At 41.6% G+C, this 16287-nt stretch overlaps 1 protein-coding gene across 1 annotated transcript in view; it reads left to right on the forward strand.

The window, feature by feature from the left end:
- Window positions 1–16287, forward strand: part of USP31 (ubiquitin specific peptidase 31) — a 2233792-nt gene that overhangs the window by 2065987 nt on the left and 151518 nt on the right. Inside the window, exon 14 of the mRNA XM_044089819.1 lies at window positions 10117–10275. Within this exon, the coding sequence (XP_043945754.1) occupies window positions 10117–10275 (159 nt within the window). The remainder of the gene's footprint in view (window positions 1–10116; window positions 10276–16287) is intronic.

Consider the following 16287-nt stretch of genomic DNA (forward strand, 5'->3'; position numbering starts at 1 on the left):
TCATCTGGTTCACCCTTCCCGGGTTCTGGGCTCAGATCCATATCTCCTATCTCACCAGTTGGGGTCAACTCATCCAGGCATTCAAGCTCTCAAACTAACCCCATAGGTTCTCCAATTCAAGTCCAGGCTTTCTTCCCCACTCATTCACAGTTTGATCTTTTCTCAGAGACCTCCCCCCAGGAGGATCTATAAAAGTAAGTGGAAAATATTCTGTATCTGAGCCTTTAACCAAAACCTAAATTCTTGCTCAGATCCTCTCCTGGCAATTTTGGATTTTCTAACATCTCTTTGTCATGACGCAGCCAGTTACTCCACTGTTAAGATGTAATGTGTTGCTATATCCAGCTTTCATATGGAGAAAATCACACCCTCATTGCCTCCATTAGACTGTCCAAAGCCTTTCTTTTTCATCCCCCACTCAGGAAGATCTCCTTGGAACATTGCTGTTCTGTTGCAGGTTTTAACTAGCCCCCTATTTGAATCTGCAGCCAAAGATGCCTTACAGTTCTTGTGATGGAAAACTTTACTTTTTGTGGCCATCACATCTTCCAAGAGAATGTTAGAGCTTCACGCCATATCTAATAAGCCCCCTTATCTGGTCTTCCTGAAAGGCAGAGTATCTTTAAGAACCATCTCCTCTTTTGTCATTAAAGTGAGTTCTGAACTGTCCTTCAATCAATCAACCTTCCAATATGTTTCCCTAATTTCTACAGTAAAGGTGTTGGATGTGCATCATGTCTATTTGTATCTTACTAAGAAAATCAGAAAGACTGATCATCAGTTATTTATCTCCTGTAGATCAGTGTATATATACATTTAAGAAGCTTACCATGGGCTTGCACATGTGTATAAATACTGAGCACGTGCGAGCTAGACTGCCATTTTGTAGAGAGCTGTTGAGATGTAAGCATGCATGTATGTAATGGTCTGTCAGTTAACCAGTTTGTTTATATTTTATGTTGCTGCTATGCATCCTGATATGTTTCTATATAATAAAGCATATAAACTAACTACCCCGCCTGTTCATCTTGAATCATAACATAGGATGAGTGACATCTCCTTTTCCTCAACCAAGATGGGTAGAGGAGTGTCCAAGCCATCACTCTTCCATTGGCTGTCAGAATGTATTTCCCACGTCTACAAAGAAAGGTCTTATCCTCATCAAGACTTCACAAGATCTGTAGCTACATCTACAGCTTTCTTCTGTGGAATACCTCTTGATGACATCTGCGGTGCTGCTACCTTCATTTCTAACTATAAATTAGGCTAACAGTCAAGTTCTAGAGCCTCTTTTGGTTCAACAGTGATAGCAGAATAGCTTTACATGCAACCTCCCAAGTGTTCCAGTAGCCGGGGACTCTGTCCCATCTGTTGAGGAGCAGACATTAAAGACAACATCAGATTTGAATGTTATGTCCTTACTGTAAGCATAGATCTGTGTTGCCTGCTTCTGCCCTTCCTCAATTTCCACACTCCTTCCACATTCCTTTTCATTTTTCACTGATTCCTGGAGTGACCATACTGAGCTACCTTGGCCTGATCATATACTCTTCAAAGCCTGTGCATGCCGTGCATGCCAGCTGGTTTCTTTGTACTGTGTCAGTTTTGTGGTTATTATAAGACAAGAGTAAACGTCTTCCTTTTCTCTGGTAATAAGCCCAACTTGATCTGAGGTATATTTTTCCTTACAAGGGGTTTTTGATTAAGGAGAAGAGCCTGAGCACTGGATTTGAAGCTTCAGAGTGGCTAATGTCAGGTCCAATTTGGATCCAAAGACTCAGCCATTGAGGAAGGATTGAAGCAGACAAAACAGATCTGTCATTACGATAAGTGTATAACTTTTGTTTCTGGGTCGCAGTATCAGTTTTCTGTATTACCCTTGGAATTATTTCAGCGCCAAGGGCGTTCACAAAATGCCTCTTCAGTCATAGCTTATTGCAGACTAAATGGCATTCACATTGTTCCTTTTTAAATGGCATGCTTATCTTTGCAGTCTGTTTATCCAGATATCAAGAGTTATTAACGTGGCTTATGTCTGTCCTGACCACTCTGGGCTTCCAGATAAATATTGCAAAATCCTCCTTGACTCCCATCTCACAAGTTGTCTTTCTTGGTTACTTCTCTCCAAAATACCTTTTTGACACAATAGAAGATTGATTTTTTTGTATCAGTGAATACATTAATATGGTTATAGATATGGATTTTTGTCTGAAATCTTTCTTAAACTTCTCCAATCACTCTTGTACTTCTGCAAGAGAATTTTTCAGGATGCTAGGATTCATGGCTTCTATAGTACCCTGTCCAGGTTGCAGATGAGAAAGATGCAGCGGTTTCTCAAAAAACACATGGACCCAGTATTTGCATCCTCTGGAGCATCAAATTTCAATTTTGGGCTTTCCAAAAATAGAATTTTATTGGTAAAGACAACAGTTTCAATTTAACCAAGATCTCCCTTTCCCTTCTTAGACCCCAAACCTATCTCTTGCCACAGATGCTTCAGATTTTGCTTGGGGAGTAGTTCCCATAGGGGTAAAAGTGCAAGGCCTGTGTAGCCATTCAGACAGACCCAAAGTGCAGTCACTATAAAGATGATGTTGGCTGTGATTCATGCCTTGAAATCTCTCCCATCACCTATGGTCTCCAGGACCTCTTCAAGTGATTACAGACAATGCCACAGTTATGGGTCTCAGAAGCATGGAGGTACAAGGTTGTACCCCTTATGCAGGCTGGTTATGATGGCTTGGGAGTTAACCTTTCAGCATTCCTTAAACCTCCAAGCATTTTGCATTCCATCACAGCAAAACATTTTTGCAGACAAGCTGAAAAGTAACAGAATAGACCCTCATGAACGGAAATTAGGTGGGGAATGCCTCAAATAGGTCTATTCACCTCCTTCCAAAACAGATAACTAAACAAATTTTGCTCTAAGACCCCTTGCAGACAAGCCCAGAAAACGTATGCATTTTCATTGGAAGGGAATGTTTCTTTATGCTTTTCTACCCATTCCACTGATATCCTGGGTAAGTCTTGACAATTAAGAAGGATTCCACATAAATCCTTGTTGTGACCCCCTTTTGGCCTACGCAGCATTGGTTCTCTCTTCTCATGGAACTGGCCAAGGGCAGTTACTATAAGCTTTCTCACAGACTGGATCTGCCTACACAAGAGAGAACGAGTTTGATACACCCCAGTCTCAATCAACTTCAACTAACTGCCTAGATGGTTCAGCTCCAGTACCATTTAGATACTTGTCTCATGAGGACATGCAGCAGTTACTAAAGGCGGCAAGAAAGTTTGCAACTAGAAAATTATATATTGGCAATTGGCAAGTATAAAGAATTTTGTAGTTGGTGTCTAACCAATAATGGGGCCCATCAGGCATTTTGTACCAATGGTGCTCAAATATTTGCGAGTTACTTTCCTCTGGCCTCTCTTATTCCTCTATAAAGGTTCATCTTGGGGCCATTCAGCACATCTGCACATAGATAGCCCTCTTTCTTCTCTGTTTCAGGTAAAACAGTTTCTGGAAGGAGTTTTACACCTAAGATCTCCTCATAAAAGTTTCTTTTTCTTAGCATACCAACTTTGTGCTGGAAAAGTTACCTTTTGAATCTGCCCCTCAAGCTGATTTAAAGATGAAGTGCACCGTGTTTTTTTTTTTTTTTTTTTTTTACTGTCTGTCTTTATCATTATGCTGTCCTCTTGAAAGCAGGCTTTCATATTCTAAAATGCATAGTTTTTGCTTTAGTTCCTTTAATGAACCTGTATTTATTAAGTTTATAAACTGATGTTTCTGTTTACTGCATGACTGAGTGACTGCTCAGTTACTTCCTGATTCCATGTCATCTAGCCCCATCTGATGATGATAATGTATTAGAGGACTGTGGCACCATCAGGTTCCCTTTTGTGCTGGGGCACAACAGGGGCAGAGTAGCTAGCAGGCGGAGCACATAGGACACATTGAAAAAAAACACCAAAGCACCATACTAATAAAGTATATAATACATGATAATTTGTAACAACTCACCCATAATCTATTGTTAAAAATGAAATATCATTGCCTATTAAAAAAGTGAAAAGCAGTCTTAAATCCTGGCAATGTCTATAACACACAAATACTAATTTATACTCAGTGCTCAAGGATTATGGTTTGGATGAAGTGCAGGTATGCTACAGTGTAACAAGTCAAGGGTATAGCTGCAAATACAGCAGAGGTAGGAAAATGTCATACACCAAGACATCCTTGACTCAATAGAAAAAAATATATCATTAACTCAAATTCAGGAACAGAACGCCAGACTTGTTTTTGTCCTCCCTTCATTCTTCCCAGAGTGGTTTCAGAGTTTACTTTGAATCAAGTTATCAGTTTCCCAGTTTTCTACATGTAGCCTATAAACAGAGGAAGGATTCTACATACTCTGGACATGCACTGTAACTCAGGTATTACCTTGACAGAACTAAGCCCTTTAGAAAAGCTTATTAGCTATTTATTTCTTATCAAAGAACAAAATAGGATACCCTGTGTCTAAACAGACAATTTCCAGGTGGTTGTCCTTAGCCTTTGCTTTTTGTTATTCCCACCATGTCAAATCTATTCCAGGCAACATCAAGACACATTCTACAATGTTTCTCTGTACGTATGTTTACAAAGTGTTACAGACTGGATTCCTTTTCTAGGTCCATGGCTAGCTTTGCTAGGACAATTCTCCAGGTGCTTTTGGATCTTTCCTCCTCGTAGGTTGGACAAGCTTTGGTAATCAAGCCATATTGCCTAAAGGCTACTGCAGCAGTGGGAATGATGGATGTAGTACATCTGTGTAAGTTGCACTTACCCATATTAGTAGATGTTTGAATTCTCCACTGATGTAGTAGCTGCACCCCCTTTACTCTTGCTCTTGTATACTGTTGCTGGGATGTAAAATAGGGTTATGTGTGTTTATTATTTGTTATCATTTTTTTTTAGGATTGTTAGGCTCTTCTTGCATTCTATGGGCAAGAAAGTCCTAAAGAAATCTTCTCTCTGACTGCTGATTTCCTTCCTTGGGTTAGCTAGTCAGCAGTCACGTTGAAGATGTGGGAGGAGCCAGAGTTTTACTGGGTGGTGGTTGTTTCTTGGACTAGCCTTAAAGGCTACTGCTGCAGCGGAGAATTTGAACATCTACTGTTATGGGTAAGTGCAACTTACACAACTTTACTCATTTTATTCCTAAACAATACCCAAGTGAAAGCACAAAAATTGAAACTGTAACCCGAACAAAACTTCTGGGTGTCCTAAATGAAAATATCCCCAAATTTCGCTAATATGTTTTTCAAGCCATTTAAAAAAAAAAAAACTCCAGAAACTCATCTGCCATTGTAGAACCAAAAACTCCCTGACAGATGATGCAAGACAAACACTAGCATCTACCTACCTTCTTCCATACCTGCTGTATGCCTCACCTCTTCTTACAAACATAGCCTGCTTTAGGCACCCACCAAACCCGCAGTCGCGGGGAGCCCCCAATTATCTCCCCACGTACGAGGGCCCCCATATGAAGCAGCCGCGGGTTTCAAAATCGCTTCCACTCCTTGCTTGGCACCTCGCGATTCCGTCTTTTTTTTTTTCCGTGAAAGAACTTGCTTCCTTGATGGCAGCAGCCAATCAGGTCCCTTGCTTTACTTGTTAGCTGCTCTCAATCAGGTCCACTTCAGTGAAACAAGGGACCTAATTGGCTGTAGAAATCAAGAAGCAAGTTCTAGCTTCCTGATTGGGTTTACCTTAATATGTGATCTGTTGGGTCCGTTCTTTTGATTGTCGACGTTAGGCAAATATTTGAACTGCCCAGATTTTTAAGAACATCCAGATTTTTGCTTTATATTTTTGGTTTGTTCTTCATAAAATTTGTTTTTTTTTTATACAGTAATGAGTACTGAAGTCACTAAAAAATAGCAGATACATTTAAGTTTTAGACTTTATATCCTTCAGAAAAATGTATGCTAAAGCAAAGTCTGAAAGCAAGTTTGTAAGTTTATATAAGCAATATTTAAAAAGTGCCCCTATTTTTAAGCCTTTGTACCCCTATTATTTTTGGCTTTGTCCAGATTTTTCATGCTAAGATGTTGAGAGGTATGCTGTGAGGATGGATGGAGGATGCATGTTTTGCTGGAACGACATTGGGACCAGCAAAGCAGCTCTATTTTAACTGCCCTTGTAAGGGCAATTTCTAAAAGATCTGAAGAACTGTCCTTTTGAGGGCAATTTAAAAGGGCTGAACAGGTCTGGTCTGTGTGTAGTAGAAGCAAGCAGAGAATTTGTAGCAGCCTTCTATCAACTGCAGAAAAGGTAAGTTACTGGGTTTATTTTTAACTTTATTTTTGCTGGGGGGGGGACCTAGGGAGAGGATTGTATAACTTTTTTTCTCAGAGTTGTTACACTAAGATGATTTGTGTGTGTGTGTGTGTGGGGAGGGGAGTGAGGGGCTGTGGTTGTTAACAGTTTTATTTTAGCTTTGTCCAGAATTCTTCTGCTAAGAGACTGAGGAAGGAAGGCTTGTTTGTAATTAATGTCCAGATTTGATGTAGTTTTTTTATCTAGTCTTGAATAAGAATATTCAATATTGCATTTTTGTTTTGTGTACAATTGGGTTGAAATATTGGTAGTGGGGCTAGTGGCTGTGAGAATGCTGCAGAATATACAGATGTTTTAATGTATACCAATGCAAACCCTGTTCTGCTAGTTTGTTTTATGTATACAGGCAATGTCTACAACTATGCCTGATGGTACACCTTTGTTCTATGATCATTTTTTGCTCTGTCCAGAATTATTGTGCTGAGAGGTTGGGAGGAGAGTTAGTGACTGTGAGAATGTTGCAGAATGTACAGCTGCTGTCTTAATGTATACTAATGCAAACCCTGTTATACTAGTATTGTGTACACCAGCAGCGTTTACAACTATCCCTGATGGTACGCCTTTGTTCTATGATAATTTTTTGCTTTGTCTAGAGTTATTGTGCTGTCAGGTTGGTAGGGGGGGTTACAGTCTGTGAGAATGTTGTGCAATATTCAGATGTTTGCCTGGTATTTATCTATTTTCATTAAAACGTGGGGTACGCATTGCATTTTACTTCATAATATGTTATTCCAGCAGCTATATTTGCTGATAAGCACATTGTTTTTTATGTTATGCCTTTGTGTTTTTATTTTACTTTCACTTCATCCAGATTTATTGTGCTGAGATACTGGGGGGTAAGTGCTGTGACAATTCTGCAGAAGGTACTGATGTCTTAATGCGTGCCAGTGCAACCCCTGTTCTACTATCGAAGTTGATCATAGCAAACTATCCCTGATGTTATGCCTTTGTTCTGCATTTTCTTTTTTTTTTTTTTTGGGCTTTGTCTGGAATTGTTAAGCTGTGAGGTTTGACGAGAGGGGTAGGGGCTGTGAGAATGTTGCACAATGTTTAGATGTTTGACCTGTATTTTTGGTCTGTTAGTCATCAAAAATGTGAATTCACACAATACATGCTACTGGAAAAATCTGTTATTCTACCATCCTACCATCTTTATTAGTTCATAACCACAATGTTTTAAACCCCCTAATGTTACGTCTTTGTCTTGTTTTTTTTTTTTTTTTTGTACCTCCTCTAGAATTGTGCTGAGACTTTTGGGGGGACTATGAGAGTTCTGCAGAATGCACTGATTATTGTAATGAATGCTAATGCAATCCCTGTTATTTTAATATCTTTCAAAGTTTATCATAGCAATATTTGTAACTATCCTTGATGTTACACTTTTGTTCTGCAGTTATTTTCAGCTTTGGAATTATGCTGAGAGGTTAGGAGGTTGGTAGGGGCTGTGAGAATGTTGCACAATGTCCAGATGTTTGTTAGTTTTGGTCTGTTCTTCAAAAATGTGGGGTCACACAACGCATGCTACTGCAAAATCTTATTCTAGCATCATTATTAGTTCATAAGCCCAGTATTTTAAATTCTTAATGTTCAGTCTTACTGTAGTGCTGTCCATCATGTGTGGGTGTCTATGGTCCTGTCTGCGAGTCTGTGTAACTGTCTGCCTCGTGTCTCTGTCCTGTATGAGGGAGTCTGTGTGGGTGTCTTTGTGTACCTCTGCGGGACTGGCTACCTTGATGCTGTACAGTGGCTTGCCATAATGTAACAACATTACTACTAAATGTCAGTCAGTGTGTGTGTGTGTGTATTTGTGAGTGGCTACCTTGCTGTGGTACAGTGGCTTGTCATAATTTATTGGTACTAAATTTTATTTATTTAACATTTGTTGACCGGGAAAGTCCGACAGAGCCTATTTTTAGCAGAAGCGTGTCTTTGGAATGTGGGAGGAAACCACACAAACGCAGGGAGGACATGCAGACTCCACACAGAAGGCACCCCAGCTGAGAATCGAACCAGAGAACCTCTTGCTGGGGGGGGGGGGGTGACAAAGTTAACTTTTGCACCACTGCGCAGTCCCAGTCTCTGTGTGTGTGCACCATTGTGAGTGGCTACCTTACTGTGGTACAGGGGCTTGTCATAATGTAACATTGGTACTAAATGCCAGCCAGTGTGTACCTTGACATTTCAAGTCTTTTTAATGGTCTGAATGTAATAATACTACACAGTGATTGTTAAATGGTGCTTCATGGGCTTGATAGGGAAGGATGGCAATATGGTCACACTTTTTATATTCTCCTGGGTAGGGCCCCAACTTGAAACTTGCTGGGGGCCCCCAAAATAGTAGCACCGGCCCTGCTTACAAACCTAAAAACTACACTTACAGGTAAATTCTCCACTTGTTACAATAAAGTAGCCATTTTTGCTGCCAACCTTACATCTAGGACTCTTCATTGCAGGGCCCTGAAACAACTTGATAGGCTTGAGCTACCCAACTGTTTAACATACGCATAACTTATTACTGCACACAATCTTATACATGCACCAGAAAAATGTCCAGCACTAAAAGATGCCCTGCAGCTGTAGTCTGTAAGTACAGACCTTCATTCAACCAATACATTTTTAGTAATCACAACAAAGTCTAATAATTCAACACTTGGGTCACTGTACTCCAGAACACCATCTTAGCATACCCAAACAGATCAAGAAACTTTCCACTTTCAAGCCATTATTAAAACAACATCTAAACCACATGTGATCATGTACATGCTCCTTGCCTGGGAAACACCATTTTCCTTTAGGTTCATAGGTTGGTACTAGGCTATCGGCCCTAGGGCCTATACAAGCCTAGCCATAACAATTCCCTGGATATTTCTTCCCACAATATTTACTTCTCTGGACCCCTGATTTTTGTCAGCTAATACCCCTTATCTCTGTATAAACTCTATCCCCTTGAACACAACAAACCTTTTTTCCCATTTCTCCTCAATTTATTTCCTCCCTTAATCCTCACTTTGCATTTCAGTTTCTTTTTGACCTTCCCACTTTATCCATCTCCTTCAAATACTCTCCACCACTCTCTTGTAACAAGATTTTATATCAGTAATTGTCATACTATTCTGTCTCCCACTATTTGCGACTCAACACCTATGCAATGCTTCCCTCTTCTAGCTTCAACTATCTGATGTTTCTCACTCCTTACCTCAATTTTGTTTATCCCTAACATGTATACTGTAACCCTCCTTACCCATGTCTTATAAGTCATATCTAATGTTTGGTTGTTGCATATGTTTCACATAAACCATTTGTGTACTAAATGTTTTATATCTGGGATTTAATGTCATGTATAATGTCGCCCCAGCAGAAATACCCATTCTTTCTTTGTATACTGTCACCACAGAACAGTTACCGATTTGTATCTAGATGTCTTAAGAAATATCTGTGTTAAGGATCTTTGTAAAACAATGCTTTGTCATGAGCACCTTTAATGTATCTGCTGGAGCTTTTTCCCCTGGGCTTTCCTGGTAAACCAACTCATTAATATGGCAAATTAAATAAATAAATGTTCTTGTTTCACTGTAATAACAGAGCACTCATCCTTTTATGAAATAGCTTAACCACCGGGTACTGCATCTTTGGCTTCAGTCTTATTATTTAGTTGTAATAAAATATGGCATCATGTGTGACTGTCATATAAGCATTTTTTTTGTTTTATTCTGTTTTGTTTTTAACAGCTTTCTGTAAGAATTCTGTAAATGGTCAGTGGTACTGTTTTGACGACAGTGATGTACAACCAGTGAGTGACGAAGAGGTCTGCAGAGAAATGGCCTATATCCTGTTTTACCAGAGAAGAAGTGCTATTCCATCCTGGTCAGCTAACAGTTCAGCAGCAGGTAGGGTATTATGTGCTCATGTCACTGCTTGCAAAAACTGCTTAGTTCTGAGTGCCACAAAACTAAAACAAAATGGCCTTCTTCTTAGAAGAGAAGCACACACAGTAAACAAAGTTACCCTGCAAACCCTTACTAGAATAATATCCTACACTGCACCAAAATCTTTAGAATAAAAATAAACAGTTTAATAAATGTGAACAGTGTTCTTTTTGAAACATTATCTAGAGTAAAATATTAGTAGATTTAGAGTATTAACATATGTCCAGACTTGTGATAAATTTAACCTTTTACTTATTTGTAATGTAGAATTAAGATTTTATTAATGTTTTGGAGAAATTAAATACCATTTGTGCTGATATTTGTGTTTTGACAGTGGGTGTGACACCCCTGCACTGGCCAGTAATCAAGGAGCCTCAGTCCTCACCACTGGCAACAGTGAGGGAAGCACACAATGGGAGGATGACAAGTACACACACACACACAGTAAAGTAGAATTTCCTTTAAGAGCACACACAGATCAGAATCAGTCTGGGGCTGGTTTCCTCCCGCTTTCTCCAGATCCCCAATAAGACTCCCCACTAGCACAACTATAGAGTTGAGTCCTTAGCCAGAGTTCCAAGCCAAGTCCTCCCAACACTCTCTCTGTCCAACCAATGCTTCGTGTCCCTGCCCAAGTAGCTGACACACACACACCTGGGAAAGGTTGGCCAGGTTTACTAGCTATGCCTTCTTATTCCCAGACTATAAGGTAGTTATCACTTCCACCAGAACCCCTTATCAGCTACTTTAAGGCCCTTACCAAAGGGTAACCAGTCCTACTGTGTAATGTTACTATTATCCAAATGGTAGTCTGACCAAGACCAAGGCTATTTAGAAGTGGCCTGTACAGTGTCACCAAATACATATGCCAGTACTCTAAAAACTTAAATATCTCTAAACAAACCAGCCACAAAGATAGGTTTAAATATATGTAATAATAAAAGAGCAAGACAATACTCAATAACTCAACACAGTAACTATAGAGTTCAGAATCACAGGAAATATTTTAAAACAACACTGCAGAACAGTCCCCAATAAATACAGAAATTATCTAAACTAATCTTTACTATATTCCTATCTATGTCTAAAAGATACTGTGCCGTAAATAACCTACAGAGCAGCACGCAAGCAAATGTGCTGAATGGATATTTCTAAGTCCAAGACAAGATACAAAATGCCCAGTCTTGCTCTGAGAGAGTTCTTAAAGGACCACTATGGGGAAAATTATGATTTTATGTAGTTATGATTTTCTGCACCTCCCGAAGCTGCTTTCAACCAAAAAAGTCTTAATTCTTAAATGTATTTTTTTTCCTCCTGTCTGCCCTCATGGGGGCAGACGTCCTGATGAGAGTAATTTCCTTTGAAAGGCTAAATCTGTCCAAAAATGCAGTATGACAGTCCTGATTGTGAGAACAATTAGCCCTACCCTTTATCAGATCAGATTCAGTTAGAATGGAAAACCTGAAAAATATTGCCAAGTTTAACAGTCAGTTGATCAAGTGTCATTGACTGTTCTGCACTGAGTTATACAAATGTTGTTGCTACTGATGTACTACACTTTTTCTGAAAGAAGCTGGCAAAAGTGTCAACAAATTACTGAAATAAAAAAGACTTTTTACAAAGAGCAGTTTTGTTGTGGTCAGTTCCTGACCTAGTTACTCCTCCCATCTGCCATCCTTTAATGAGCCAGAGTCTCACATTTCCAGCTAGGCTAGGTTCAGCTAATTTGCAGCCGTGCATGATAATAGACATCAAACAAATCTCAGCCTGGTGTGCCACTGAAACTGTTCCCTAATGACTTGCTCTCCTTACTGTTGACTAGCACTATCCCTGGAAAACTGGAAAAAAAAAAATATATATATAGACTAATCTCAAGCCACTGATGTTGTGTAGTCCAATCTCACCTTCATTTTTACATATGGGTTCGGAGCCGATCCTCTACTCCGACTCGGACGATTTACAAGCTCAAAGACTTCTGGTTGGCTCGTGGCTAAACAGGTATCCCATAGTGCACCAGTACAAATCCCCAGATCTCGTTTGCCGTGTCGATGAGTTCGGTTGTGCATCTCTTGGCTCTGGCTAAGTGTTAAAATTCTTCTATTTAAAATTTGTATTACAGTTATTACAGTGTTGTAAGGTGATATTATCTTAGGCAGTAGTGTTGTTTGCCCTTTTTGGTGCATTCATAGCTTAAACTTGTTGTTAGTTTGGTATCCTGTGTGCCAGTTTAGAATTCTTGTAGGTGCCGTTGCGCTTTTTTCTTTATCAGGCAGTTTGTGGCAGTTTTCTGCTGATAGCTAACAGGGGCTCCTGTTATTCTGTTGTTTTTCTAGACCATTGTTGGCAGCTTAGTTTCCTTAATCTGAGATCGTATTTTTGGCGGGGATCCGCTGGTTATTTGCTAAGGGTTCGAGTTCCTCCATTAGTACATTAGTTGTTTTCTTCAAATTTCTTACCACATAAAGTTATATACAGTTCTCTGTGTGTGTGCGTTTTCTGGTCTGTTTAAATTAGAAGACTCAGTTTTCTGTCCCACCGGGCTAGGCCCGCTTAAGTTAGAGGACCTAGTCCTTGTGGTACTTCCTTCTGTATGGCTAGGCCCATTCTAGTTACAGGACCTAAAAATTGTTACCACATAGAGTTATTTACAGTTTTCTGTGTGTGTGCGTTTCCTGGTCTGTTTAAATTAGAAGACCTAGTTTCTTTTCCATTGGGCTAGGCCCGTTTTAGTTAGATGACCTAGTCCTCTTCCCTCATTTTTCTTCTTCTTCTGTGTGTGTGTGTGTGTGTGTGTGTGTGTGTGTGTGTGTGTGTGTGTGTGTGTGTGTGTGTGTGTGATGTCGAAAGAGAGTAAGGAGCACAAACCTTCGGGTTTTAAGACGTGCATGAAATGCTTCCAAAAGATGTCTTTAACAGATGGCCACAGTAGCTGTGTCTACTGTTTAGGGGCCATCCACCTGCAGGAATCGTGCTTGTTCTTCCATGCTTTCTCTCCTAGGGTGTTACAGGAGAGAAAGAACAAGCTTATACTCAAGGGTCTACTAAAACCATCTTTTGAAGAAGTTCTATCCAGTTCTTCGGCTTCTTCCAAGTCTGGCAAATCTAAGTCTTCAAAAAGGCCTTCTCCGGCGCTGGCTAGTGTCTTGGAGCCGCCTTCTAAACAGTCAAAATCTGCCTCCTCGACTCCACTGCTTTCGGAGCCGAAAGAGAGCACTATTGTGGTGTCAGAGTCAGTTCCAAGTGTTTCGGAGCCGATCTCAGAACCGATTGAATTAGCAATTGAATCTGCTTCTCGGAGCCGGTCTCTGGATTCCCTACCGGTTTCCATGTTACTGAAGTCTGCAGTGCCCCCTAGATCAAGATCCCCTACTATGTCTTCCAGATCTTCCAGGAGCCTTTCAGAAGAAGATGTGGAGAGGGTAGTCTTGAGACTCCTGAAGTCGTCTGCCTTACCTGAATTATTGTTGGCTCCGACCCAGTCAGCTCCGGAGCCACTCGATCCACCTTTGCCCTTGTCTGCTATTCCTCTGAGCCATGTTGGCCCTTCAGAGCCAGAGTGCTTGGTGCCACCGGAGGTACTTTTGGTTCCAACTCCCTTTGTTGCTGCTTTGGAGCCGTCTGTCGTGTCCAGGGGCCAAAGCTCTCCTGTCAGCGCCGACAGGGAGGGTTGGAATCGATCTTCTTTGGTTCCGAGCCTTCCTCTCGGTGTATCGGCCAGGTGAGCTCAGACCCTGCATCTATCTCGGAGCCGACTGCTCTGGCTCCGACGTCAACCTTTGTCTCTTCGGAGCAGGGGAGGTCTTCGGAGCTGGAGAGGTCGGCGTTTGAGATGATGAGGAGCGTGCTGTCTCATTCTCCAGCCCCTACCAGTGGTACCAGCACTCTTCCCCCTAGGGCACCCACTTTGGTCTCAGCCCCTACTATTTCCAGAGACAGCAGAGACCCTCAGCATCAGAAGCCATCGGAATGCCCTTTCAAGGAGCCTCCCCGGAAGATGCTATGTAAGAGGAAGCATGTTGACTCCCAGGATGAGTCCTTGACATTGGACACTGACTTCGAGGAGTCGGAAGGGTCCCCCAAGTCATCCTCTTATGATGACTCCTTCGTGGATATCTTGGAGATTCTTAAGCAGAGGTATGACTGGCCTACTGTCAACCCTTCTGATGAGGAGTCAATGTACCTGAAGGCTTTCGTGTCTCAACCTTCTGCCTCTTGGGTGTCTCCACCTTTTGACGAACTGATGGATCTAGTTAGTCGAAAGGTTTGGGATATTCCTGATGCCATGGAGCCAGTTCCCAGGAGACCCAGTAAGTTTCTGTCTGCCCCTCCTGGTAAAGAGTTTTTGTCTAAGGGCGTTCCCGTAGATGCCATGTTGGTGGCGGCAGCCACAAAGAAGGAGCTGGCAGAGACTTCTTCCTCTGTTCATCCGCAAATAAGGATTCTCGACAGATGGACAGATTTAGGAAGTGTATCTTTAGTTCAGTGGCATTTACCCTTCAATCGTTGAACTATCTCACTCGCTCCACGAGATTACAGAGGGATCTCCTCAAGGAGTTAGGAGATTCTATACAAGGTACATGTACTGAGGGAGTCCCTGACAAGATCTCTGCTCAGTTGTCCACCATAAATTCTATAGTTAACTCCTCCATGTGGCTTATCTCCTATGCGACTGATGGAGCGAGTAGAGCAGCGTGTTCAGGAGTTGCCCTGAAGGCATCATTCCTGGATGTGCTTGTGTAATTTTGAGGAACCGTTCAAGTCTACTTTCATCAGTGCCCCATTTGTTGGTTCCTCATTGTTTGGTTCCAAGGTGAAGGACACAATCACTCAGTGTGAGCAAGAAGGAAAGACTCTTTCTGCCATGGGAGTACGTTTTACTGTTCCCTCTCGACCATACCCCAAGGGTCAAATGGGCGATAAAATGTGGTTCAGAAAATCCCAGAGGGTCTTTCTGGACTCACAGGGTGAATCCTCCTTCAGAGGAGGAGGAGGAAATAGGAGACGTCGCCCTAGAGGCAGAGGCAGTCCACAATACCAGCAAGGTCGTGATTCCTTTCGGGGATGGCCTTATCAGCGCTCCTGATGTGAGGCATAACTATGTTTCTCTGGGGCCAGTCAAGGGTCGCATTTCTTTGTATCCAGAAGCCTGGCTAAATATCACTCAAGACAAGTGGGTACAAAGAGTTGTTACCAGAGGCTATATCATACCTTTTTCCCTTCCACCGTTTGTTCCCAAGAAGATCCCAGATGTACCACCCAATCACAGGGATCAGGCAACTGTGGAGATCAACAAGTTGCTTTTGAAAAGAGTCATCCAGTCCATCCCAGCAGACCAGATAGGATCCAGAACATACTCCAGGTTCTTTTTAGTACCAAAATGAACCGGAGATTGGAGGCCAGTATTGGACCTCAGCAGGTTAAACGAATCCATGAAGAAGGACAAGTTTTGGATGGTAACTCTGCAGTCAATACTCCTGTTGTTAGGAAAAGACTATTGGATGTGCTCTGTAGATCTCCAAGACGCCTACTGTCTGTCTGTCTTCTTTTGGCTTTTCCCAGTTAGGGGTCGCCACAGCGGAACTCCGGTCTGCTAATGATTGACAGAAGATTTTTGCATGCTGGCTTGCAGGGCCTAACACACAACCTTCAACGAAGGAACGCCCATTCACGCATGACGCCACACAGAAGACGCTCTAACTGAGAATCGAACAGACAACGTTTAACTGTGAGGCGACAACGCTACCGCAGCACCACCACCGCAGTATCTCCAGGACACCTACTACATATAAAAATGGACAAGGCATCCAGGAGCCATCTACACTTCCAGCTGGGAGCCAGTCATTATCAGTTTCTTGCTCTGCCCTTTGGGCTCACCACAGCCCCCAGGGTGTTCACCAAATGCATGGCAGTAGTGATAGCTTACCTGAGACGTCAAGGATTCCAGGTGTTTCAGTATTTGGACGACTGGCTCCC

This window comes from Protopterus annectens, chromosome 12.part0 (assembly GCF_019279795.1).
Source record: "Protopterus annectens isolate FY-2018-M chromosome 12.part0, PAN1.0, whole genome shotgun sequence".
NCBI classification, from domain to species: domain Eukaryota; kingdom Metazoa; phylum Chordata; order Ceratodontiformes; family Protopteridae; genus Protopterus; species Protopterus annectens.